This window comes from Equus przewalskii, chromosome 14 (assembly GCF_037783145.1).
Source record: "Equus przewalskii isolate Varuska chromosome 14, EquPr2, whole genome shotgun sequence".
Classification (NCBI taxonomy): domain Eukaryota; kingdom Metazoa; phylum Chordata; class Mammalia; order Perissodactyla; family Equidae; genus Equus; species Equus przewalskii.
This window is the reverse complement of record NC_091844.1, coordinates 71,709,606-71,735,831: the sequence shown is the minus strand read 5'-3', so window position 1 is coordinate 71,735,831 and position 26,226 is coordinate 71,709,606. Positions and strand designations below refer to the sequence as shown.

The following is a 26,226-nucleotide window of genomic DNA, read 5'->3' as shown; positions in this document are numbered from 1 at the left end:
TGAAATGGATGGGCTCCCAGCCTAGACGCCCCCAGGCTAGTGCCTGGGTCAGGGGCCTTTGGAGGGTGGGAGGGCAGTCACTAGCTGTGCCAGCTCAGGAAGCCAGCCTGCCCCATCCCTCCTTCCTTCATGTTAGATCCTAGTGTGAAAATTACTATCCTGTTTGGTCCAGAGGCTGCAGGTACTCCAGCCCCTGGGGAGACCAGTAGCTTTCACCTCTGCTCTGTGGAAGCCCACTACCCCTGATAGGACTGAGGACCCCCTGATGGCCCAGAAAACCTCTCCCTCCCCCTGCACCCCTTGAGAGCCCCCACCTTTCTATGGGCATGCTCCAAGCCCCTCTGCAGGTGGGTGGGGGGATGAGCGGACTGCAGCCTCCAGCTCTGCTGTCCTCACTGCCCAGAGCTCAGATGGAGGGACCTTTAGTGCAGGGATGTGTGGGCTGGGGCTTTAAGAGCTTCTCCAGTGACTCTACTCCTGCCAAAGGTGGAAGCGAGGCCTGGATCCTCCAGGGAAGTGGTGGCTGGACCCTAAGTGGGCTCGGGCTCTTCTTAGGAAAGAAAGACTGACGATGGAGGATGTCAGTCAGTCACGGTGCTGATAGGTCCTACTCGTGCCAGCGTCCCACCCAGTGGGGCCATCAGCTCTGCTCCTGATCCTGTCACTCTCAGGTAGCTGCCTCTTTTATCCCCGACCAAGCAGTTTGAAACCCTTATCACTGTCTCCCAGCCCTCGAGATGCTATTGATCTCCTGTCCCCAGCTATAAACTGGCACCTCCCAGACCTGTCCCCAGGATCTACACAGCATGTGCCCTTGCCCCTCCCCAGGATGCCCCTCAGGTGCACAAGACCTCGCAGGGCTCCCATCTTTCCTCCAGCTTACTCCCCTTCCGCGCTCCCCACCTCAGGGAATGGCCACAGCATCTTCCCAGTCCCCAAGTCAGAAACGGGGGAGTGCCCCCGCCCTCTCCTCCATCACTCTCCCCTCAGGGCCGCAGGCTCTCAGCTGTGACTCCTAACCTCACTCCCACCATCCTTCCCCTCTGTCTCCACTGCTGTTGATTTGGGTTAGCAGATCCTTCCCAGTTCTAACCCCAAAGCCCTCCCTGCCTCATTCCTCTCCCCACCTCCGTCTTTGCCCGCTTCCATAAAAGCTCAGCCTGCACACTGGCCTCCACAGTGATCTCTCTCGGGTGCACATCACACGGCCCGTCTCCCCAGTCCCTGTAGGATAAAGTCCAGACGTCAGCGTTCGCCTGTGCTGAAAGCACCACCCATGACCACACTCTGACTTTATGCCACAGTGCCCTTTCCCTGCTGTTTCCTCCACCTGAAATGCCATTTCCACCACCCTCTCTGGACTTGCACACCTAGGCCTCCTTCAAGGCAGCATCAGCCATTCTGTCCTTGTGCTCCCGTGACATGCTATTCATATGTTTAGTGCAGGAAGGGAAATGGACCTTTGAAGGCCCTCTGTATCAGACAGTTTTGGGGCTGCCTGCCTTGCCCGTACCCGCTGCTGGAAACATCTGTAACACCCACAACCCCTGCCGCTGATAGCAGGTCATGTGACCCCATCCCGCTAGCCTCAGTTTCCTGGACTAGGCGTGGATTTCTGACTTCAAGGATGCCCTTCCATTGGCTGACTAGCGACGTAGGACTGATTGATTGCTCCTGACTTTAAAAAGTTAGCTAGACCATAGGATCTCTCTCCTCTGGAATGGAAAGTAAGGGAACCAGAGACAATTCCATTTGGGGCAGCGCACTTTAGCCAAATGGTAATACAGATGCAATACAAGAGCGATTATTCTGGGACTCTGTGCAAAACAAGGTTAAATCTCAAAGGCAATGATTGGGAAGGAAAGGAAAAGGGAGATGATGTCCCGGGAGAAGGAGAACCTTGAGCAAGAGACAGAGCTCATCATGGCTGGTCCCTGAAGCTCTTCTTTTTTCTGCCCGTCTGCTGGCTTCCCCTGAAACCTTACTTACCATGGTCTCACGGTGTTCCTCCTTCACCGTGAGATGGTGTGCTTGGGTGCTCTTTAGTGAAACCAAAAGAACCCTAACTAGAGTTACTACTTCTGAGTGCCTTGCAGTAATCCTGCCAAGTAGAAATTATTATTGCCATTTTTACAGATGAATCAATTGAGGCTCAAAAAACATTAGCTACCATGCTCAAGTTCACAGGGTAAGGAAGCGATAGAGCCGAGATGCTGTCCAGTCTGCCTTGCTTACTGCCAGCGCTCCTTCCTCCGCACTTGCTGCCTCCATGCTGCGTCCCATTGGCTGTGTTCACCGTCCCTCATCTCCCACTCGGAGCTCTAAGCTCCCCAAAGACAGTGGCTGTGTCTCATTCACCATTGTGCCCCCACTACCCACCACAGGCTCTGATCAAGTGTCTGATGGCTATAATTTAATTTCCATGCAGCCTGTGGAAAAAGCATTGGCCTCTGAGCCCAGCAGCCACAATTCAAGTCCTGCCTCTCTCCATTGTGGTTGCAAGACCTTGGGCAGATCACTTTAATGTCTCCCTCACTGGCAACGATGGAAATAGTCTAAGATGTAATGGGCAGTTGGACAAGATGATTTCTGAGGTCCTTCTCAAATCTCACAGCTGTGTAATCTCTGCCCTGCCTACCTCACAGGAATGACGTCAAGGAGAACACTCCGCACGCTTGGCCAGCTGTGTGTCTGCCCCAACATGTTCTTGCAAATAGCGCTGCCCTTTCCTACCCGCCGTGTTGGCTCAGCACAGCTCCCCGGAGGCCCCCTCGCCAGGGCCTTCTCTTTCACCACTTGCTGTTTAAGAGGGATTTGTGCTGTGGCCAGGCGGGCCACGATTTTCATGCACCCCTGACAGCAGCTTTATCTAATGAGGATGAGATGCTTACACATATTTTCATTCTTTAAAAAAAAGATTGGCTATTAATTTGTCAGAATTATTCATATTTTACTGATGATATTTTCCATGTATCTAATCAGGGAGCTCATGAATAGAAATGAAACTATTTAAATACAGAGATGGTGTACATTGTAAGATCTTGTTTTCTCAAGCTGTTTCATAATGCAGTGAATACATTTATTTCTTCTAAAAGCAGGTTTTGCAACCATCAAAAAAAAGTTTTTGAAATCTTTGATCCAATATGACTCTATTCAAATATGCTAAATTGATGTGAGTGGTGTATGTGTGTGTGTGTGTGTGTGTTTGCACACATGTATGTGTCTGTTTGTGTGGTCCCTTGAAGCACGTACATTGTATTCTGGTCTTCTCCATAGGGACAGGAGACTGTTGCCAGTGAGAAAAGTGGAAAATATATTTGGATCAAATCTTTAGGATGGATGGATGGCAGAGTGAAAGTACAAATTGAAATTGGGCTGAACAATATTTGAGATAATTATTTGTACAACGTAGACTTTTAAGCTGCTCAAAATTCCAGCAGCACTTACCTACATTGAAAGAGGCTTAGAATCATTAAACAAAGCCAGATATTAAATATACTACTGCTATCTCTCGAAACATTAGCGAGTAATGTAAAACACATGGCATCTACTCAATGGAAAATCTGAGAATACAAATTATAATAGTTGTCTTATAAGACCTCTGGGAAGCTTGAACTAAATTGCTTAATTCCATTAATAACAAACTATTACTCTAGCTATTAAAGTAACATAAGGTAATAGAGATCATGTCGAGAGATTGCACTCAGGCTCTTTCTTCACCTAGCACAAATTTATTCAGGGGCATTGATAGATTTTAATTGACTATGGCAACTGAATAGCAACAAAGGAAATTGAATGTCTTTTGAAAAGCTCCACGTTTTGTAGAAGCAAATAGCAACACCAAAATGAGGGTTTGGGGGAGCTGCGGGAGGCGAGAAGGACATTGGGGAGCATCCTCTGCGGAAATGCTTCCCTGTGACCTCAACATAAAGCTTCTTGGGAACAGGCACGCCACAGGCCCACGCATCTTTTTCAGCTCGTGCAGTCCAAATTGAAATGAAACCAATCCAGGCTGCTGTAAAGGCACGTGCTTTGTCATGAATGTGTACGGGGCACGCTTCCAAGATATACGACTGGAGGAACCTTGGGAGAGACTGCTGAGTCCTCTCCAGAAAGTTGTGAGAACAGGACTTGTTTCAGCCTGAGGGCCTGGCAGTGTGTGAGTGCCCCTCATCCTGGCCTGGCGGTGGTGTGAGTGCCCCCTCATCCTGGCCTGGCGGTGGTGTGAGTGCCCCTCATCCTGGCCTGGCGGTGGTGTGAGTGGCCCCTCGTCCTGGCCTGGCGGTGGTGTGAGTGGCCCCTCGTCCTGGCCTGGCAGTGCTGTGAGTGACTCCTCACCATGTCTCTGAAGCTGAAGACCACTACAGTCTCCCTCAGCTCCCATCTAGGATTCTGGTGACCTGTCACCACTTTTCTCATCCACTTTTTGGTCCTCTATCCACTCCCCATGGTCCTTCTGTCTTTTTTTCCACACCCCGTTGCCATCAGGGTGTCTGTCCTGCGTCTCAACAGGCCTTGCGTCATATGAAGTTAGTTTTTGTATTCGTCTACTCAGGCTGCCATAACAAAATACTGCAGACTGGGTGGCTTACACAGAGACACTGTTTCTCGCGGTTCTGAAGGCTGGGATCAGAGTGCCAGCAGAGTCAGGTTCTGGGGAGGGCTCTCCTCCTGGCTTGCAGACAGCCGCCTTCTTACTGTGCCTTCAAATGGCAGAGAGAGAGAAGGGGAAAGAGCCTCCTCTGGTGTCTCTTCTCACAAGGACACTAATCGTACTGGTTCAAGGACCCACCATCAGACCTCATTTAACCTTAATTACTTCCATAAAGGCTCTGTCTCCCAATATAGTCACATTCGGGGTGAGGCCTTCAACATACGAATTTGGGGAGGACACGATTCAGTCCGTAGCAGTCTTGAAGTCCTCATTTCGTCTTGTGGCTGGTCTCTCCTCTCTGCCCACCCAAGAACCTGGGGCCTTAGTGCTGCCTCAGCTCCTCTGCTTGAAGGAAAACCCATTTTTAAAGGAAACTCTACCAACGGGTGAGGGGCTGCTGCAAGCATGCCCTCGGTGGCATTCTGGGAGGTGGCAGGAAGCCCTGCAGGCAGTGGGGGAGGTGGCAGAGTAGTCTCAGGGCACCCCCCAGTCACCCCCGGAGCATGCTCATTGGTGGATTGGATCTGGCTCATTGTATCACCCGGCCCCGGGCACATGATGATGCTGCTGCAGAGGGGTTTGAAGGCCGTGACTCCTGATATCAGTGCTCTCTCCTGGTTTTTGTGTATATCCTGAACATCATCTCCCTTCAACCTGTAGGACGCTCCTTATCTTCGGCCCTGAGTGGCAGCAAGTGTAGCATTCACCTCTGCTGTGTCCACTGGGATCAGGGACATTCTCTCTCCCACTGCCCATTGGTCCCAGCTTCTCCCCAGCACGTCACAGAGGGGCTTTGGAAGGCTGGCCTGCACCACACAGCACTCCCTCTGTGCCTGCAGCCCCAGCAAGGGTACCAGCCCTTCTGGAGTGCTGTCAGAGCCAGGCTCTGGGGGTGACACCCAGGAACAGGCTCTGGCTCATGGCCGTGGGCGCCTGCCTCGCTGGCGCTGGGAGATTCTAATCCCGCCACGACTGCAGCACACGCATGTGTTTGAAAACCTCCTTGGCAGGCAGGACCTCCTAATTTTTTCCACTTCTTGTGATTAGCGTTGCAGACTAATCCTAGCACCAGACTCAACACCAGCTGTTCTTCCCCCACTGCTTGTTTTTACTTATAAACCAAATCCTGGAGCTGCTGCCGCCTCAGCTGGCCCGGCTCCTCTCTCAGCCCAACCTGTGGTCAGTCACCTACGGCAAGACCTCAGGTGAGTTATCTTCCCACCAGGCCACCTGTGTCCTTCACTCTGCCTGGGTGGCACTGCCCGGGCTCAGAGGGCCAGCAAAGGCCACACTCGATTCTGCAGAGGCCTTCGACTTACCTGCTGAGATGGTTTGATAGCGACAGTTCCCAGAACCAGACTGTTCTTAGAAATTTAATTTTGCATCTGGAGACATCAGACATCCCAGATACCACATACAATTTTTGATGTAATAAGATACATTCAAAATAATACAGGCAACGTTTAGATAAGTTCTTTAACTTAACGATAAAATGAACACACATGATCCCACCTCTGAACTTAAGAACTAGAATCTTGCCAGACTACTGAAATTACCTGTTTTCTTGCTCAATTATTTCCAACACTCCTTAAATTTGGAAAGAGGTCTGCAGGAAGAGCACTGGCCTTGACACCTCTCTCCTCCCACCTCCACCTTGCCACCATCTGGAGGATAAGGAGCCCCTCCAGGGGATCTCCAGATCGTAGCAGCCATGCTGTCTCCATCCTTCAATGGGGCTGGTCAGGAAGCAAGGCCTCAATGGGCTCCAGAGCAGCAGGAGTGGCCAGAGCCACCCTGTGGAGTCCAGGGAGGGTGACAAGACAGGAGATTGCTCTGCTTTGTGAATTTCTCTGGCATCTCTCCTTCTTCCCGTGACTTGCGTGGCTGTGCTTAGGGGAAGGTTATTTACAGCATGCAGACACAGGGGCTCAGACTTCTGCATCCTTAGATGCCACCAATTTGCATTTCTATGAGAGTTTCTCACATACCTGGAAGGCCCTAAAAACAAATCAGGGAGTGTGGCATATGGGACATTTGCCCTCCAAACGCTCCAGGCTCAAGAAGAATTGTGATTGTCAGAAATATCATATTCCTGTCGAAAGCCCATGAAATCAGCTCTGTAAATTGGGAAACATAAGTCACGGTTATATTTGTTCTGCCACGGTATAAGAATCACGAGTTTCTCATAACGTAGAAACAAAACAAAACAGAACTATGAGCCCTTTTAGAATGACTTAATGTCCAATCATAGCCTTCTCTGCCCAGCCGTGCTGTTACTCTCAGTATGAAATTTCTGACTCCCTTCAGCCCTTACATATTTTGGGCATGTTGGTTTCTCTTTTCTTCCCTGGCAATGGCTCCATGGTTTTGCCTTTCCAGCGGCTACTGTCCACTTGATTATCTCTCCTTCCTCTTTTCTCTCCATTACTCCTTCCCTTACTTGGTTCAGAATTTCTGAACCAGAGGACCGCGCAAGGGAGCTGATGGTTTCCCGGAGTAGAGTGGTGCTCAGCACCTCGGGCGCATGTGCACAGGCTCCCTGTATGCTATCCCCACTCTCGAAAATATTTTACCTACACAGACCTGTGAGGGGGACAGTGCGACATTCACTCAGCCAGGATGAGCAAAGGTGGCAGAAATAGACCCAAGCTGCCCTCTGCCCAGACAGATAGGGCCAGGCTGGAAGGTAAAAGGGGGACCTCAGAGAAAGGAAAGAAAGGGCTGCAGGAGTTAGGGAAAGCTTGTTAGCCCCTTCCACTGCATCCTCTGCAATGTAGCCTTGAGATCTACGAGGAAGAGCAAAAATGCCGAGTCGGGGGAGAGAGGAGGTTGGACTGAGGCTGTGTGTGCATGTGACGTGAGATGAGCACTGAGCTGGGGGCGTGGCTGTGGTCAGGAGTCGGGGCCTGGGGCCACTTCCTCGGCACCGAAGTCATGGAAACCAGCCACATGGATGCCGTTCTGAAGACTAAACCTGTGTCACGTGAGCGCTGAGTAGAGAAGCTTCAGGGGGACAAAGATTGGTCTTGGGGTCGACTCAGGATTTCAGGCCAGAATCTTAGGATGCTATACTGGCAGTGCAAGCAAGATCCTGTGAGCTCTCAAACTCAAATACTGGGCATGATAGATTTTTTTTTTTTTTTTTGTAAAAATCATCTCTCGGAAAGCAGGCAAGGATTTCCTGACAATCAGGAAGTCTGGGATTTGGGAAGCAGCAAATCGCCTTTCTCTGAAATCCCCGTGTAGACTCCATTCTTCCATCTCTACCTTGGCCTCATGCCAAGTGGGCTGAGTCTGGGGTGCCAGCAAGGTGCCCTGACACCCAGGTGGATGTGGCAAGTCAGAACAGATGCCCAGCTTGGCGGGAGACTGCCACCTGGGGCCTCACCCTGCTCTGCCAAGCAGGGAGCCCAGGCCTTTGGCGGAGGGAAGCCCCTCTGGCTGGAGGCAGAGCAAACTGGAACAACTTGGACCTGCTGTAACCAACACCCAGCCACACCACTGCTTTCTTGATGCCTCCATTAGGAAATTCAGAAAGGTCAGGGACTTCTTGAAACAGCACTGTCCACAGCCCAGAACTTTCTGCAGTCATGGAGATACTCTATACGATGCTGTCAAGTGCTGTTGAGCACTTAGAATGCGGTTCACATGACTGGGAAACTGAAGTTTTAATTCTACTCAAGTTAAATTAATTGTAATTGAAATGGCCACATTAGCTAGTAGCCACAGTATTTGCAGCATGACCCTGGAAGGCCCAAAGCAGAGCCTGGATGAGCTGCACATGCCTCCCAAGACTCCAGAAGACCTTACGTTTTGTCCCTTTCTCTGCGTCAGAGTGGCGAGCAAACAGCTCTCAGAGAGAAATTATCCTGAAAATCAGAGTAGGCTGAATGCTTACCCAGTCCCTGGGACCGAGCACATTTCCTTCGGGTCAGAAGATGGCGTCAGGCACAGGAGAAGATCCCGTCAGGTTTTCCCAAAGCCCTTTTCTCTCTTGCTGCATGAAGTTTCCTCTGCTCCGGCTGCCTGAGGAAATGGGTTTGCAAGGCTTTCTTATTTTCAGATTTGGGGGCGAATTCACTAAAGCCATAGCTGGGTTCCCACTTTCCATTTGATTTCTGGCTGCCCCAGGCTCACTCCCGCCAGGGTAATGGGGTTTCCATAGACCAGGCAGAGTTCAGAGTCGCCCCCATCCCTCCCTTCTTTGGGGTAGTAGGAAAGGGAATCAAGGGGCTGGCTGCTACCACTTAGAGGACATGAGCAGATGGGGCAACTTAATAAACCTTCCCCTGAAAAGGCCTGGCCTCTTTGGGTGTGAGTTAGAAATGCCTAGATAGATATTTATTTTCTTGCTCCAGAATTGTCAGGCCCAAGCCGTGGCTGGGTTTTCCATGGTTTGGTGAAGTGCCCTGGCTCTGGGGTAACTGATGGAGTCATCTGAATCGTTCCTGGTTTCAGCAATCTCACTTCTTGGAGCTGGGCAAGGATGCAAAGGAGAAAAGGGGCAGTGGGAGTGAGTCTGAACCGGGGACAAGGAGAAACAGATCTTCAGCCCGTTAGGAAGGTGGAGGCAGCACCTGGTCTGTCCTGGCCCCACCGGCCAGGAGGAGGTAAATCTGGTGGGGGAGAGGAAGGGGCGTGGCAAGTGGATTAAGACTTGGAGATCCAGAATCTTCCAGACCCCTGGTGTGGTCTCTTAGGAAATAATGAAAGGGTGAGCAATCTCGTTGTGTTTATGACAGATCTTTCTCCCTGGACTGCTTAGGATTCTCAAACCTTAATCTTTGAGGCTCATTCTCTAGAAATAGAGCCTTGTCCACTGACTGAGAAGGGTGGGAACAGATGAGTAGGGGGTGTTTGCTTTTCCTAGGGTAGAAGGCTTAATGGTTTATTTAAGTGTATTTGCTTTGGTTTTATCATTGTGAGAGTAGTTAATTTGTATAGGACTCCCCCTAAACCCACAAATATGTATTGGTGCTAACTGTATGGCAGGCCCTGTGCTGTCCCCCAGCAAAGGAACAGTGAATGAGATCACCTCTGCTCTAAAGGAGATACTCTTCTCAGCATGGTATGGGAAGAAGGAGCAAGAGACGCAGGCAGTGGTCACGAGGGAAAACGCAGGGCAGTGTGGTCCTGTCAGATACATGTGCAGAAGGCAGCAAGCCCAGGACGGCTTCATGGAGGGGGGGAAAACTTGAGCTGGGCCTTGAGATGAGTGGCAGACTTCTGATGTCTGGAAAGAGTGCAAGGAGCTCTTCAATATTTGGAACAGAGAGGTGGAGGTGGGAAAAAGAAACAGGTAAGTGATAGGAAGCCGTAGAGAAAATTTTACTATTATAACTTCCAGTTTGGGGGTGTATACTTGCTATGTTTAACCTGTATGAATTCGCAACCCACCTCGTCTCATTTCATTAGATCCTGTTTTGTGGTTCTAGCAATCAGGACCAATGTTAGGGAAAAACTCTGTCCTCACTACCTAGAAAGGCCCCCGACCTTTGCCCATCTCCCCCCAGGGAGGAAACAGGCAAGTTTCTGATATCAGTGATGTGATTTGTACATGATGGTCAATCAGCTGTGACTCTGAAGTGTGACTTTTAACGCATTTCCTCTGATTTAAAAATCTGTTTGAAGATTTGAAAGTTGATTTCTAGGTTTATTTAAAAAATGATCTATTTTGAGTTTGAAAATATAATTATTTCCTAGAAAAGAGTTTTAAAACCTGATTACTTTCCCCAACTCCACATCTCCTTGAGGCTATTTAAAAAAAAATCAGATTTCAAGTCATGCACACCGAGTGAGCAGCTTTTTCGAGTTCAGTTGACGAGGTTGCACTTTGACATGCTTTTCAAGATTTGAATATTTTTATAAATCATGATTATGCTACTGTTTAATGAGAACAAAAGTGGAAATAGCATCTGCTCGTCTGCCGCGGAGTGCCTCCCGGCCTGTGTGTGCTGTCTGGAAAAGTTGTGGCCCAGTCTGGAGAGCTGATGAGCGTCTTGATTAGCTGAAATTGCTTCCTGCGGTAGTTTGGGGGCGTCGGTGCTGTGATCAACTGGGTCATCGCAGGGATCTGGACGCCGGAGCTGTTCTGAGACTCCAAGTGGCTGGCAGTCCAGACTCATGTCAGAAATCTCCACCTCTTCCCAGAACGGACACATGAACCAGCTTCCCTTCTGGTCCAGGTTGGGATGTTGGAGTCCATTCCTTGCTAGACTGTGAGCTTCTCCAGGGCATGAGTAGGGCCTGATCCAAGTTGAATTCAGCCTAATCGAGATGCACTGTAGAGTCTGCTGGTTATGGGGAAAGATGTGGGACAGGCACAGGCAGGTTCACTGAGGATGGAGAATGGAGACAGCAGGGGAAATAGCACTGCAGTGTGGCCATTCAGGGTAGCTCTGGGTCAAAACACTTAATTCGGGGCCGGCCCGGTGGCACAGCGGTTAAGTACACACATTCCACTTTGGCAGCCCAGGGTTCGCCGGTTCGGATCCCTCGTGCGGACATGGCACCGCTTGGGAAGCCATGCTGTGGCAGGCATCCCACATATAAAGTAGAGGAAGATGGGCACGGATGCTAGCTCATTGCCAGTTCTTCCTCAGCAAAGGAAAGAGGAAGATTGGCAGCAGATGTTAGCTCAGGGCTAATCTTCCTCAAAAAAAAAAAGAGAAAAAAACACTTAATTCTGTTATCACTCAGCCCAATCGTTGATGTTCAGGTTGAAGAGCCTGTGTCAGCAGAAGACTTTAAATAAATTGATGGGTTTTGTTTTCTCAGTTTTAGGACATTGCACTATTTTAGTTTTCTTTAGAAATAGTGAAACTAAAAATATTTTTTATTTTTAAACTGTTAACTCTTTTTATCTGGGAAACTCTTTGATCCAGAATTCCTTACCTCCACCACCTGAAGCTCCTCTCTAAAGAGGGTGTTTAATGTAAGTTCTAACAGTGAAATGCCTAGATCTTAGGCGTACAGTTCAGTCAGTTATGCACTGACAAATAGAGAGGTCCGTGTAACCCACATCCCTACCAAGAAAACCGACATCTCCATCAGAAAGTTCCTCATGTCCCTTCTCAGTCAAGCCCCCTACTCCAGAAGCAGCCACTGAACGGTTTGTTTTTAACTCGCATTTCAATTCGATGTTTGAATTTAAAACATCACTTGTGTTTTGAGACTGAAAAGGCCTCCGTCCTCTGAGCGAGGTTGCCGCTGGCTCCCAGGCAAACTGAGTGCCCCTATCGTAGCCAGGCCAGCTGGACATTTTTCAGAGTTTGCGGTGCCGCCTGGCTCAGACTTGGAGGTTGTCTCAAATCTCGTCAGCTACACAACTCCACACCTGGAATTTCAGACATTCGCAATACCTCGAGAACAATGGATGGCAAGAAAATTCATTCTGTGCTTTTTCCAGGATCGCTTGCATGCAATTGTGTCTGCCGAGCAGGAGGACTCCAGATTAGAGGGAGCGAGAGAGAGAGGCCTGCTCATCAGCCTGCATAATCAGCATCGAACATATTTCTGCCCCGACAAAGAGAACAGTGTGTTCCTGAGACGCTGCTGTGCGGCTCAGAGCCTCGCTGGTGGGCGGTTCTCCTGGGAGAGAGTCGCATTTTTTAGCCGTTTCCCCCACCTCCACCCCCACCCCTTTATTTTGCCCTCGACTTTCTGGCTCCTGAGGAGGGGGCTGCTCCCATGGGGCCTGGCGGAGGGCAGAGATGGCTCTGGCTTCTGTGCCCCTTCATCCTTCTGACGCCCATGAAATAAAATTCCTGCAAACCCACCCATCTGCCCAGTTGGTTCCCACCTATGTTCAGCTCTTCAGGCCACTGGCCTTAGGTGGTCAGTGGGCATCCAGACCACCATTTTGGCCACTTTACTTGTCTTTTTAGATGCTCTGTGCTTCTTATCCCCAGGATGTTGACAGCCACCCCACGTTCCTTCTGGGCTGTGCTGGGTTCCCAACATCACTCTGCTCTGTCACTCTTCTGAGAGTCATCAGCGGGCTGTGCTGGCAGAGTGGACAGACCTTCCAGAGAGAGGCAGCCAGGCCGCCGCTACAAGACAAAAGCGAACGACAACCAGGCTGAGGTGCGGTCCCCGCCCCTTCTGGGCTAGGCCTGTCCCCTGTGGCCCTCTGCGGTTGACTCCATTGGTTTGGTCACTAAAACCTTATCAGGACTCAAGTCTGTTTGGGGGTGGGGGGGCCAAGCCTGAAAAAAGTATTTCTTTCTCTCTTTCTTTCTTTCATTTTTTTTCCTTCTCTTACCTATAATTGTATTTTCCTCTTTAATCATAAGGATTTAAATCAGGAAAAATAACCTGAGAACGGATGTGCTTTGCTTGGATGTCGTGGTTGTGCTTTTCGTAAAATTACCCTAAAGCAGGAGAATTAAAGATGGAAATGATTAAGATGCGTAGCTATGCAGCAGGCGAGGGCAGATCGGAGGCAGATCTGCCACAAGGCTCCCCACGAGGGGACCGCAGGGCACAGACCTCAACTGGGATGAAGCGCTCTGACCTGGTGCTCTCCCCACCTTTGTTGTCACTCTGACTGTTGACAGATCGTTCCCTGGCCTCTTCCTTAGGTGTCCCATTCGAGTGGAGGTTGGACTAAAAGGTCACTTCCAGCATGACCCTCTGTGGCCCCATAATTCCTTTGACATCGCTGGTCACTGATAGGTTTGCCATGGTCACTACCAGTTAGGCTGGTGAAGGTTAGTAGGTTTTAGAGACTCAGACCAGAAAATACAGAGAAGCCGTGGAAGTTAGTCTGTCCCATCCATGGCTCATGGTTCCTGCAGACTCCTTGTATGTCACCACCACGGCCCGGCAGCCCTCTAGCCAAACTCAGATGGGGCAGCCTTGGTTGTCCACAATGGAGGCAGCAAAGGGGGCTTCAGAGGCCCAAGGCCATGCGGCCCCTTCACCTTGTTTTGTCAGAGCTGCCCTATCCATGCTCTGGCTCCACCCAGACCCCGGGAATAAAATAAGGCTGCAGGTAGGAAGTGAGGGCCCTGACCCCGAGATGCAGCAGCTGCCCACAGAGGAGGATGCAGCAGCAGGCAGGAGACCTCGGAGCACAGCACTGCAGCCTTTAGTCCTCGCACACAGTCCTGCACATACCGCTTTCTTTGTTTAAAAGAAGGGGCCAGCCCATAAGGCCATATAAATCATAAAGCACTTCTGTGCCCACAGCCTTCCCCCTCCTCTGCTGGGAGCCTCTTCTCCCAGCACGAAGGAGTCCACTGGCCTGGGGACTACTCAGAAAAGCATTCTCTGAGCCAGTGAATGAGGTCCCCAGGAGCAAGGCCCAAACCATATTCTTCTGGATGCTCTCTTAGGGCCTTAGAGCCAGAGGGGCCTCCAGAGACCCCGGGAGCTTCACCAGGGCACAGCTCAGGGCCAGTGATGGGTCTTCTTGAAAACAATTCCAGGTCATAGAGGGAAGAGAATGTCACGTTCCATATACTCTGTTCAGGGCCAGGCGAATTTATATTGCATTTCAGAAGTGTTTTTCATCCAAAAGAAAAATCTTTGTTAAAAAAATTAATATTTGGTGCTTAAAGTAACAAATGTCAGTTCCCTGGAAAATTCCCTCATTTGGAAGAAGTTCAAGCAGAGAGTGAGTGCTTTGACAGCCCACCAGCCTGGCGTTCCAGAGCAGGGGCCTCTGAGGCCCTGACAGGAGCTGCTAGTGAAGGAAACAGCAGGCGTGGGGATGTCTACACTGGCATTCCCACTGCTCACTCGGGGGTGGTCCTGCTGCAGTCCTTGTCCCAGCCCAGCAGTGAGAGGCCGGTGGCCACAGGCAGGAACTCAATTCTGTGTTCCACCGGGCAGCAAAGGCGAGCCTGGCCGCCGTGCCCTCTGGAGTCCCAGGGACAGTTTCTAGGGTTTCCATCTAGGGGGCACCAGGTGGGAGGAGGGGGCTTGGGGCAGAGGCTTCCCTTTAGACATCCCTGAGAGGAGGTCATGACTCCTGTTGCAGCTGGAAGTAGAGGGCAGATGGGCACCAGTCGGGCCAGAAGAAGGGTCTGCACTATGGATTTCATCTGCTTCTAGCACAGGGCTGGGCACAGATCCACTCTGTAGTTCTGGAGCTCCCTGGGGAGCTGCCCTCGGGCTGGTGCATGCTGGACATAAGGCTGAGCCCAAGGCCCGGCAGCTGGGTCCCCAAGGCTCCCATCCTGTGGTTTGAAGCCCTGGCCAGTAGGTGTGCCCCTCTCCCCTTCCCCCAAAAACCCCAGCCTCCACTGCTGGTCTCTGTGACCTCGTCTCCTCCCAGGCAGCCGACTCAATCCTCCAGGGGCGGGCACCGGGCGCTCTGATCTGCCGACTTCCCCCAAGAGATGGTCATTTCCAGAAGGTCCTTCTGCCTTTAATCTTCCCACAGGGAGCAAACACCCTTAATTGCTTGCCTCCCTTCGGCTAGAATGCTTCATCTTCTGTTGTGTTGACCTTTTATACACTGTACTTGAAAATTTCTCATGCTTCGAGGTGTAAGTATATTTCTACAATGTCCCTCACTTTCTTTGCAAGCAGAGAAACTGAGGCCCAGGCACTGAGCAGAGAATTGGGATTGAAAGCCCCATGATTCAGTGTCAGAGGACACTAGCTTGTCCTGGCAGGTTGGTCCCTGAGCGTTCCCAGACCCCAGTGACTGCTTCCCCCACTGATAGGGGTGTCTCCTCCTGGGGTGTGTGCTGTGTGCTGGGGGGGCTCCCTCTCGGGCGGGTGGGACAAGATTCCCACGAGGGAGGCCACAGCTGGGGTGATGCTCTTCTCCCTCCACTCAGAACCCGCTCTCCTGGCCAGCCTTCGTCCACGCTTGGTTTCCTCCCTCTGCCCTTGCAGTGGCCGCTTCACTTGGGTTGTCTGGGTGACTCTTGAGATGCCAGCACACAAGCTTTGGTGCCACCTTGCCTGTCCTACACCCTAAACAGGGTCTCAACACCCCAGCATGGGTCTATTACCCAGGCTCCATCATCCAGGAGGGCCGTTCCCCCAAATACCCCTCTAGAACCACCTACAGGCAGATCCAGAGGACAGACAGAAGCTCCTGCTGGACCAACTTGGGGGACCGGAAGGAGCATTTTCAAGGATGGCACATATGCCCTCCTAGACGCCCACTTGTGAGTAAACACACCGTCTGTCGCTCAGCAGAGAGAGGCCAGAGAAGGAGGAGGGAGTTGCGCTGCTCTGTGCCGCTGGGGTGGCTTCATAAACACCTTCCCAGCCTCCCCCTGGAGGGTGGGCTTCAGAGGACCCCTGACCCAGTAGGGGATCAACCTCCCGACCCTGGAGGTCTCAGAAAAGGACGTCCTGTCTGTCCCTGCCAAGGCCAGGCAGCTCCTGCCAAGCTCATTAGGCCGGCTCCCTGCCCCGGGCAGCCAGGCGCCCACCAGGGCTGCGCTCACGTAGGAGAAGCGGCTTCTTCACTCAGCCTCATGTCAGCCTCTGCGGTGACCAGAAAGCACTTTGTGTGGTGAATCCCTGGACTGCTCTCATCTTCTAAGAAAATGATGAGAAAACAGGCAAACTTCCCCAGGACTGGTGAGCATTGTGCAGACGGATTCCAGATGGACGTGATTTGGAGTCCTTTCCTGCCTCTGGTGGTTCATTTTCCAACAGGCTGGGCAGCTGGTCTGTTAAAAGGTCTTTCATCAGAAGACGGAGCTGCTCATCCTCGAGCAATTGAAGGACAGGGAAGGCTCACACCCGGCCCCGTCAGCCACACGTTCAGTGTCGACGCATAGCCCTGCGTGCCTTTGTCCTGACGTTCTGCCTTCCTCACTAAAATAAACACCGATCCTCCAAGTCAACACCAAAAAGACTCTGCATGGGAGACACAGTAGGACCTTTCAACCCTTATCCCCCAGAACCACCTCTCCTGTGGGCATCTTTAATTAATGTTTGTCGCTCCACCCACTTGTTGAGGACCAGGATGCCAGCTACTCTCTGTGGGTATTCAGGGCCATTGCCTTCTTCTCTGAGGCCGCTGGGATCCCTTAGGGCATTTAAGGGTCTTCACCCTGGGCTGTGGGAGAGCAACAAGGAAGGAAAGACGCAGAGTACTACATAGCTGGACCCTCTGGCTCCCAGCACTTGCCTCTCTCCCAGGCACCACCTGCTCCTCCTTTCCTGGTCCAGCCAGGTGGTGGGCACCATCACAGAGCCCAAGAGCTCAAACCAAACAGCCCGACTCCTTGAAGTACCCATGCAAGGCGGAAGCAGGGCTCCTTCAAGACCCGCCTTCTGCATCTGGCCCCAGCCTGCAGTGTAGCCCTGGCCCCTGCAGGGTGGGGCAGAAGTCTCTCTTCCAGAGCTGCACGGGAGCCCCAAAGTGGGATGTGGGGAAGGGAAGATGCTGAATTTATGCCAGGGAAACTTCCACCCTTGAATGCTTAGATTCTTTTTATACAACGCAGAAAAGCTGTGACTGAAGCCGGAATGGGGCCGACCCTGGGTTTCTGAGCAAAGTCATGAAGGTGGCCTCCATGTGTGGGGCTGCACGGGAGCACTCCTGGGCACATGGTCCCAGCTTCCTTGGTATGAGCATCCACACCTGTGAGCAGCATGAGCATCAGGATCCTATAACGTAAGGGGCAGGAAAATAGCAAAGACTTGCAGAACAGTTAAGTGAGGAAGAAATAAGCCATGAGGGAGAAGTGCCCACTGCAGCGGCCTGTTTGTATGTTCTGACCCGCCAGATAATAGGATTACACATTCCTTATCTCCACTGCACACTGGCTTGGTGCCAGCCCCAGTCTGAGCTGTGTGACAGCAGGACGTCCGTCCTTCCTCTCCTGCCCCGCATCCTTAACTGCGGGTACAACAGCAACAACTCACTTTGGGGATCCAATATCACCAGGAACTCAGCCTCTCGACTTTGTAGAGGCTCTGGTTACATTTCCTTAGGTCTAAATTTTTGGTATCTGCTCTCGAGTGCAACCCTACTCATCTCTTGATTCAAGAAGCCCAGACTGACGACCCAGGATGTGCATCTCTGTGGGCAGTTGGGAGAGGCCGGCCTCACTCGGGCCTGGTCTTTGGGAATTCACCCAGAGCAGCACAGTTGCTGCTGCAGTGCTGTCTGTCCATCCGTCCGCCAGTCCGTCAGGCCCCTACTCTCAGTCGACACTGAGAGTTCCTATCTAAGCATCCTTCCTACGGCCTGATGCCGAGCACGGGGAGGGAGTGGCAAATGGTAGGCCCCAGGGAGACTGTGTGACCTGGCATCTATTCCGGTCACTGTGGCCGTGTAACAAACCACCCCCAGACCGAGAGGTGGGAACAGCCACCTTGTTGTGCTCACAGAGTCTGTGGGTCAGGCCTTCAGACAGGGCACAGCAGGGAGAGTTTGTCTCCATGATATCTAGAACCTCAGCTGGGAACCCTCACAGGCCCGGCATCACCCAGAGGCACCTTCTGTCAGGGCTCACGTGGACACTGGCTACTTACAGGACCTCTGGTGGGGCCGTCCACCAGAACAGCTGTGTGTGTGTCCTCTCCTCGAGGCCTGGGCAGTGCGGTGGCCTCAAGGGGGATGGATTTTCAGATGGAAGCTCAGAGCTTGGCGCGGGGGCGGGGGTCCCAGCTAACAGGTGGAAGCTGCATAGCCTTTGATGACAGACTCAGAAGACACTCCTGCTCCGTTCTGTCGGTTACAAGCAAATCACAAGTCCCCCTGGATTCAAGAGGAGGGAAATTAGACTCACCTCTTGATGTGGGAGGGGTTAGGTTCTAGACGAGCATGAGATTATAATCTGCCACAGCATCCCTGCTGCAGGGCCCTGCATCCTGCAAATAAAAACCGAAAGCCTTGACTTGGTGCCTCATGGGTCTGTTCTGAGCAGATGCCCCAGGCCTGACCCCAGTAGGGATTCCCAACCTGGGTTCCTAGGGCCAATGCATGGACTCAGTACACGCAATCGAGTAAATCAGTTGTCAGTGATGATGACTTTTTTGGGGGACATTTAAGGTAAAGCACAGTCTAGCACAGTGAAAGGCAGCCACCATGTAACGGTCAAAGCAGAGACTCGATCTAGGCTGCTGATTCCAAGACTGGCTCTGCCGCTTACTCTGTGACCTTGAGCAAGTTACTTAAAGTCTGTTCCCTCATCTATAAAATAGGGATGATAAAAATGGTACCTCTTGCTCTAGTCAGCTCAGGCTGCCGTAACAAAATACCACAGATGGGGTGGCTTAAACAACAGAAATTTATTTTCTCACATTCTGGAAACTGGAAGTCTGAGATCAAGGTGCCAGCCTGGTCAGTTTCCAGTAAGAGCTCTCTTGACTGCAGATAGCCGCTTCTCACATGCCAGCCTCGCATGGCTGTTTGGTGTCTCTTCTTATAAGGACGCTAATGCCATCATCTCATCCCATGAGGCTCCACCCTCATGACCTCATCTAAACCTAATCACATCTCCAAATGTCGCCACATTCGGGGTGAGGGCGTCAACATGTGAATTTGGAGGGGAACCCAATTCAGTCCATGGCACCTCCTTGTCGGGCTTCCGTGAGGATCAAATGAGTGACTGTTTGGGACGTGCCTAGAATGGTGCTTGGCATATGGTAGCCACTATAAAAACAAAATGGAAAGATCGAGAGAAGAGCACAGGGCAGGAAGCAGGGAGACTGTGGCTGGTGGAGTCCCAAGGACTCGGGGTAATTTCTGCCTCTACATTGCAAGGACTCTCATCTTTGATGAGAATGGCAAATTACAGCCACATGGGAAGTGCTGTGTGGGGCGACGGGCGGGCCGCCCACTCTAAGGTCTCGCATTGGACCTCAGTGTGCAGATTTTACCTTCCCTCATCTTTGTGTGTGTATGGTTTTTTAAATTCATAACTTATCCTCATCTGTGGATTTGGAAGAGTGGGAGAGAGGAGTCGAAGCTGTCTTTAATTAAATGTTGCCACTCCCTCCTCCTTACGGTCATTTACAGTCAATAAGGGGGAGGAGAAATATCTCTTTAGAAGGCCTTTCAAATGAAAAAAAAAAGTGAACTACTGAATGCAAAAACGTTCTTATCTAAACATCCTTCCTTCGGTTGTGATTTAATATGTGCGCGGTACTATATAGAAATACAAAGCAGCTTGGGAAAAAGTCTCAGCCCTAAGAATCTTATAGTATTAAAACTCAAGTAATCCCACACAAGAGAAAAATACAGCAAAGCCTGAGCTTGGCCCCTGCAAACCGGTGTGCTCCACCCCCTGCGACCCGGGGGGCCGTGGGACGTCCCCCGAGAGGCGCTGTGCAGGCTGCTTTTGACAGCTGAATTTTATTAACTGTTTTTTCATTCCTCCTGATGGGCCTGGCAATGAACTCTTATCAGTGTATTGTGGTGAGTACAAGTCAATTAATTTCTTTTAAATAACTTCAACTGAAATCCTATTTGATTTATATTCCAAAAATGATTTCCATTCCATTCCTTCCTGAGATTATGGTCCCGGCTGAGTTAATCACACGGGCTGCAGAGTCACCCATACCCCAGGGAGAAAACAGGATCAAGGAGAGAAGGAAATGAGAAGAAGGTGGAGCTGAGAACATTCTAAAGACCCTTTATTCAGTGTGAGGCCGTGTGCTGGGGACAGGAGAGCTCGCTTAAATCTCACCTGCAGAAAGGCTTATTTCTAGCTGCGGTGCAAGGGATAAATTGAGGGAGGACACAAGGTGTCCAGGAGATGGAGGAGTCCTTACCAAGAAGCGTGACGGGTGGCCACTGTGGCTACTGAGGTTTGGTGGCAAGACCCCCGCTCGTCTGGCCCGCAGAGTTTACTGTGGTTTCTGGGGCTGGTGTCCCGGGAGCCACTCCTTTAGCTTGGCCCTGGCTGTGAGCACCTGAGCTCTATATGGCCTGCTGTGTGGGGCCACCGCAGGCGTGATGGGTGGGGGATGACAGTGGGCTGTCACCGGGAGCAGAGCTCCAGTAGGCTTTGCTGCAGGTCTGCTCATGTCCCAAACAGAGGCAGGCACAAGCAGAGGTGCCACCTTCCTGAGGGTCTGCCCACACGACCCCTGTTTGTCACCAGCCAGGCCTTCCAGATGATAATGCCTAGCCTCTCTGGGAAGTGGGGAGGGCAGTCACACCCTCTTGGAGGAGATCGCGTGAGCTGGGTGGCATCTGGCCCTGGAGAACAGAGCTTAGTGAGTGGCTGGTGACAGTGATGAGAGGTTGGAGCCCCAGGGGTAGAGTGGCTACCGCCCTTGGGAGAAGTGCTGTGGCTGAGTCCCAAGGCCTGGCTGGTGTGGGGCTGGTGAGAGATGCCTTCTCAAGCCATCTTGTGCCCCGACGCCAGGCTGCCATGTGGGGTCTGGCAGATTGCCGGGCAATAGCAGGTCACTGCCCTGGGGCAGGAATATCCAGTGAAGAATTCAGAGCAGTTAAAAAGTTTTGCAAAGATGAGTTTAGACAGAAGATGTATTTGCAAAATGTCTGCTATGGATGCTGTATTCGTTTGCTAGGGCTGCGGTAACAAAGTAGCACTGACTGGGTGGCTTAAACAGTGGAACTTTATTTTCTTACAGGTCTGGAGGCTAGAAGTCTGAGAGCCAGGTGTCGGCAAGATTGGTTTTTTCTGAAGGCTGGGAGGGAAGGCTCTGTTCCAGCCTCGCTCCTTGGCTTGTAGGTGGCTGTCCTCTCCCTGTGCCTTCACGTCGTCTTCCCTCCGTCCGTCTGTGTCCAGATCTCCTCTTGTAAAGACACCAGTCACATTGGATTAGGGCCGCCCTAGTGACCTCATTTTAATTTAATTACCTTTGTGAAGACCCTGTTTCCAATGACCGTTACATTCTGAGGTTCTGGGGTTAGGACTTTAGCATATGAATTTGGGGGGACACAATTCAGCCCATACAGATGCTGTCCTGGGGAGCCAAGTGAGTGGTGTTTCCCAAAGCATAGATATGAGACTGCCAATAATCAGAAGCATCTAGGGCACGTGATGAAAATGTGAATTCTTGGGGCTGGCCAGGTGGCGTAATGGTTAGGTTCACAAGCTCTGCTTCCGTGGGCCAGGGTTTGCAGGTTCAGATCCTGGGTGTAGACTTACACACTGCTCATCAAGCTATGCTGTGGCAGCATCCCACATACAAAAAATAGAGGAAGACTGGCACAGATGTTAGCTCAGGACTAACCTTCCTTCCCCCTCCCCCCCCAAAAAAAGTGAATTCCTAAGCCACATGCCAGATCCAATGAATTGAAATCTCTCAGAGTATGGCTTAGGATTTGGCATTTAAGTAAACTAAATGAGCTCCCCAGGTGATTATTGTCCCCTCTGAGGTTCTGCTCTGGGAGGCAGGGCTGGGGGAAGGGGGACATGAGGATGACAGCTCCACCTTCAAGGAGCTCCCTAGTCGAAGAAACACGACCTCCATGAGACAAGTAGAGAAAATATAATGCAGAGTATAATCGAGTGGCCAATTGAACAACATGGAACAAAGTGCTGTGGTAACACGGAGAAGGAGGGGCGTTCCGAGGAAGGAGAGTGTGGGGAAGCAGTCCTGGAGGGCGACGTTTCTCACATCTTCCTCTGCACAGAAGTGGTTCAAGGCCGAGGATTAGAAATATCTAAGGACAGGGATGCTGGAAGATGTGAGGAGCTGTACAAAACCCTATTTCAGTGTTGAGTATCTTTAAGCAGTAGATTACTTTTGTCTTTATCAAAAAGCAAATTTTGGTATTTTCCTGGAATTCCTGTTTGCTGATATCGGTACCTGACACGTTGACACTCAGCAAAGGTCCACTGGCTTCAAGGTTTGGGCAGTTCTGTGTGGTTTGTGGCTGAGGTGGCTTTATCTCTTAGGAGAGATGTGGGGGACAGTGGGTGAAGACCCAGTGGTGAACGTCGAACAGGATGGGTTTGGGCGCCGCTGGTGACTTCTGACTCCAGCAGGTGAGCGTTGATGTTGTTTTAAGTGACATTCGTCCTGCCTTTCTTCCTATACACATATTGATCCTAGCCAACGAAGACTCGACGGGAAACCACACGGAAAGAAATATGTCCGGCTTGTCAGTGGAAAAGAACGTGGCAGGGACCACCATGAGTCCTGTGGGCTCTGCAACTGTGTGCACACTTACTGGCTGGGTGACCTTAGCAAGCTACCCTCCTCTGTGCCTCAGTTTCCTCACCTATAAGATAGGGAGAATGGTAATACCTATGACATAGTTTTGTGGTGAACCTTAAACAGGTTAATTATGAAAGGAATTTAGAATAGTGCCTGGAATATAAGTACGCAATAAATGTTAGTGATCAATGCATTTTTTCCACCCGGATGAGTGATGTTCTGAGAATTTACTTCAAACAAGATATCATGGCCGTTCTCTGGGGACTGGGCAGTCACTAACTAATCCATTTTTCTTATCGTGATCGGTATAGCTCAGTGATTTTTCTGCTCTCTACCCCGAGCTAAGACTGAAATGAAGCGCTGGCCAGTGCAGGGCTGCAACAACAGGCGGGGCCACAGGCCTTGTGTGTGTGTGTGTGTCTGCATGCGTGTGTGTGTGTGTGTATACACATGTGTGCATACACGTGTGTGCACGCACTCCTTCAAGCCCGAGGGGGCTGCGTGTTGGCTAAAGGGTATCTCTTCCAGCTCCTGGGGACTCCAGGAACGAACAGCCTGCTCAGGCGACTTTTCTGTCCGTGCACTGGGAGCTCAGCTTCATGTGAGGCAGTGTCCTTGATACACACTGTTCTCTCTGCCTCAGTTTCCCTTAGAACCAAGTCCCTGTGCACAGGCCACGGGACGTGGCCCAGGTGGCTTGGTGCAGTCCATCGTCACTTACCTCTGGTGGGCTCCACGTGGGATGGTCCCCAGGAGGGGAGAGGGCAACGCACCTGCCCTCGGGAGTACACTTCTCAAAGCTTCTCCCCGTCACACTGTCTTGGAACGAGTTCTTTCCTGGGCCTATTCTTTAAAATCATGGTGAAATGTTGAATTCGAGGAGAGGAGAAAAAGATCAAAGAGACAGAACTCACTGACTCCTATTTGGGGATTAATTCTCTAATCCAATTTTTTTTGCAAACAATCTTACAGAAACCCACTAGAGATAATTAATAAAGGCAGAGCTCCCTGGTTGAAGCAAGGGTGCCCTCCTTCAGGAGCCTCGGAAATTCCCGCACGGAATCCTAGGATGTCTTCGAACCCCGTAGGAAAACTGCTTCAACATGGGCATCCTCCTTCCTTTCTACGTCCGCGTTCCCTGCTGCTGCCTCTGTTCCTGACAGTGTTTGCAGCACCTTCCCTGCGGAGTGGACAGGACAGGGTCCAGGAGAGAAAGGACCACTCTTGCCAGAACTGGCTCGGTTTCCTTTTGGATAGTCACTGCAGACCTCTTGGCTCAAATGTGCTGTCTGAACTTGACTTTTCTGCACTCCCCAGTGTGAGGACCGGCGCTAACTGAGGCCTGAGCCGGGAAGCTGAACAGCTTGATGTGTTAATCCAGACTGTCGCCTGGCCCACTCTGCTTACCAGTCTCCTCCTCCCTCCCATGTCACTCAGGGGACAGGAGGACAGTGGGAGGGATCGGAAGTGCTGGGCATCAGGAAGTGAGTGAGGATGAGCCACTGGGGTGCAGGGGCTGTGACGGGAGCCTCAAACCCCAAATGGCTGTGTCTTTAGACCTTCACATCAGCCTGCAGCCACCCCAATTTTTCTATTATCATTATTTTAACACCACGTTGGCCCTATTTTTAAAATCTGCTGCACTTGAGCAATTTTTTCTGACGTCAGCTGGCTGCCGGCAACTCTGCTTGAAAACAAGAACACCCAAATCTTCTAAGGAGTAATGCTGAATCTGCTTCAAACGCAATAAATCACAAAAACCATTGTTTACGATAAGTGGTATCTGATTGCTGTTAGAACCTGTGTTTATTGCTTTTGTGCGTTATGGTCTCTTGTAATTTGGACAGCCAGAAATTGTATTCCTTTATGCAGCGCGTAGGAAGGCTTTGTAAGGAGGGAGGCATCTGTAATTATGCTGCCAGGGAGTGGGGCTGGGAAGCCTCTGAGGAGCCGGAAATGCAATGGGCTGGTTTTCATCGGAGGTGCCAGGCCCTCGGGCTTCCCACTCTTCTGGTTCTTGGAACCCTCCAGGCTCCTTCAGAGACCTGGACAGGGCAGGACAAATGGGGGGGGCCTTGGAACCATGTTGCTCCAGACCAGAGAGCCCTTAAGTGGCCTCCGGGAGCAGAGCGTGGCGTGGACGGGTGGCTGCAGCCCCACAGGAAGCTGGACAGATGGTTTTCCCTGGAAGTTGCCTTAGACGCCCCCGCAGTTTCTTCCCTCAGTTTCGCCCATCCTGACAAGTGCCTTCAGCCTTGTTGGGGAAGGCTGACAGCAGGGGTCCAAGGACAGCCCAGGGCAGAGTTCCTGGTGCCTCTATCTGCAAAGTTGGAGAAGCAGCTACTTGTCCACAGAACCTGGATGTGACACATAAGGTGCACAGCCGTCGTCAGTCAGTGAATCCTTGATGTCACTTTATTCCTTTGAGGCACTGTTGTTGGAAAGAAGGGCCAAGTCTGGGGCATGGTGAGCTCTTATCCTCTTGATCCAAACATCTGGACTGGCTCCCTGACCTGGAAGGCTGCATCCTGCCGGCTTCTCCTGGGTAGAACCCCCCCAATCTTCACGTTCCTCCCCTCCCATCAAGGTTGTCCCTGGACTCGGTCCTCTGCCAGTTTTCTCAGTCTCAATAGAATTCTCCACCATCTCCCCAGTTTTTTAAGCCTAAAGACTGGGATTCGTCCTAGACGCCTCTCGTTCTCTGCCCCGAGCACTAGCTCAGCACACAGAGGGCGCTTATTAAGGAACACAACAGCTGTCAGCTGCCAGTCTTACCAGAACGGCCTCCTGACTATTTCTCCATGTCGTCCGCCTTCTCCATCCCTACCATCACTGCCCCAGGGAGGCCCTTGTCTGTTCTCAACAGGACCGCCTGCCAGACCCCTGGCCCTCTGGGACCTGGGTGGCGTTTGGGGCCATGTCTTGGCCTCTGCCGCCTCAGCTTCATCCCCCACCCCCTTGGCCTGCTTTGCTCCAATCACCCTTAGCCCCTCTCAGTTCCAAGCACACCGTGCAGCTTCCTGCCTCTGTTCTCATTGCTATGGCTGTTTTCTCTCCCTGCAGTGTCATTCTCGTCCTTCAGTGGGCTTCCCCCCTTGGAGACGGCTCAGGCACCGTGCCCTCTGGGAAGCCTTTGCCAACCACACCTATGGGCCTTGGGGGCCCCAGCTCTGCTCCCACAGCTCTGTGTGTTTTTCTCTGTGATAACTCTTATCACAATTATAATAAGCTATGCATGTGTCCCCCTTAAAGGCAGGAACACCGTGTTATCTGTCTTAACGTCCCCGGCGCCCAGCACGATGCCTGGCCCTTAGGTGTTACGTAAACACAGATCGACATCGAACTAGCACTAAAACTCAAAGAGCCCGTGGAGGCAGAGTTCATTTAAGCTCCGAATTGTACGTGATTGCTTGTTAGCAATTGCACACGATTGTGTGTCAGAGCAAGTTCATAGATGGCTCTCCAACGAAACCACACTTCTGCACCCTCAGGGCGAGGTCCTCGCA

At 51.4% G+C, this 26,226-nt stretch overlaps 1 protein-coding gene and 1 long non-coding RNA gene across 2 annotated transcripts in view; both read left to right on the top strand.

The window, feature by feature from the left end:
• The window catches only part of LOC103561647 (uncharacterized), a 135,153-nt gene extending 122,718 nt beyond the window's left edge, over positions 1-12,435 (top strand). The window contains exon 5 of the mRNA XM_070571909.1: positions 12,063-12,435. Coding sequence (XP_070428010.1) covers positions 12,063-12,401 — 339 coding nt within the window. The 3' untranslated portion in view covers positions 12,402-12,435. The remainder of the gene's footprint in view (positions 1-12,062) is intronic.
• A 129-nt stretch (positions 12,436-12,564) lies between these two features.
• LOC139075808 (uncharacterized) lies at positions 12,565-24,490 on the top strand. The gene is made up of 2 exons (XR_011526667.1): positions 12,565-12,739; positions 23,693-24,490. It is a non-coding gene; the product is annotated as an uncharacterized lncRNA (long non-coding RNA).
• Positions 24,491-26,226: the final 1,736 nt, after the last annotated feature.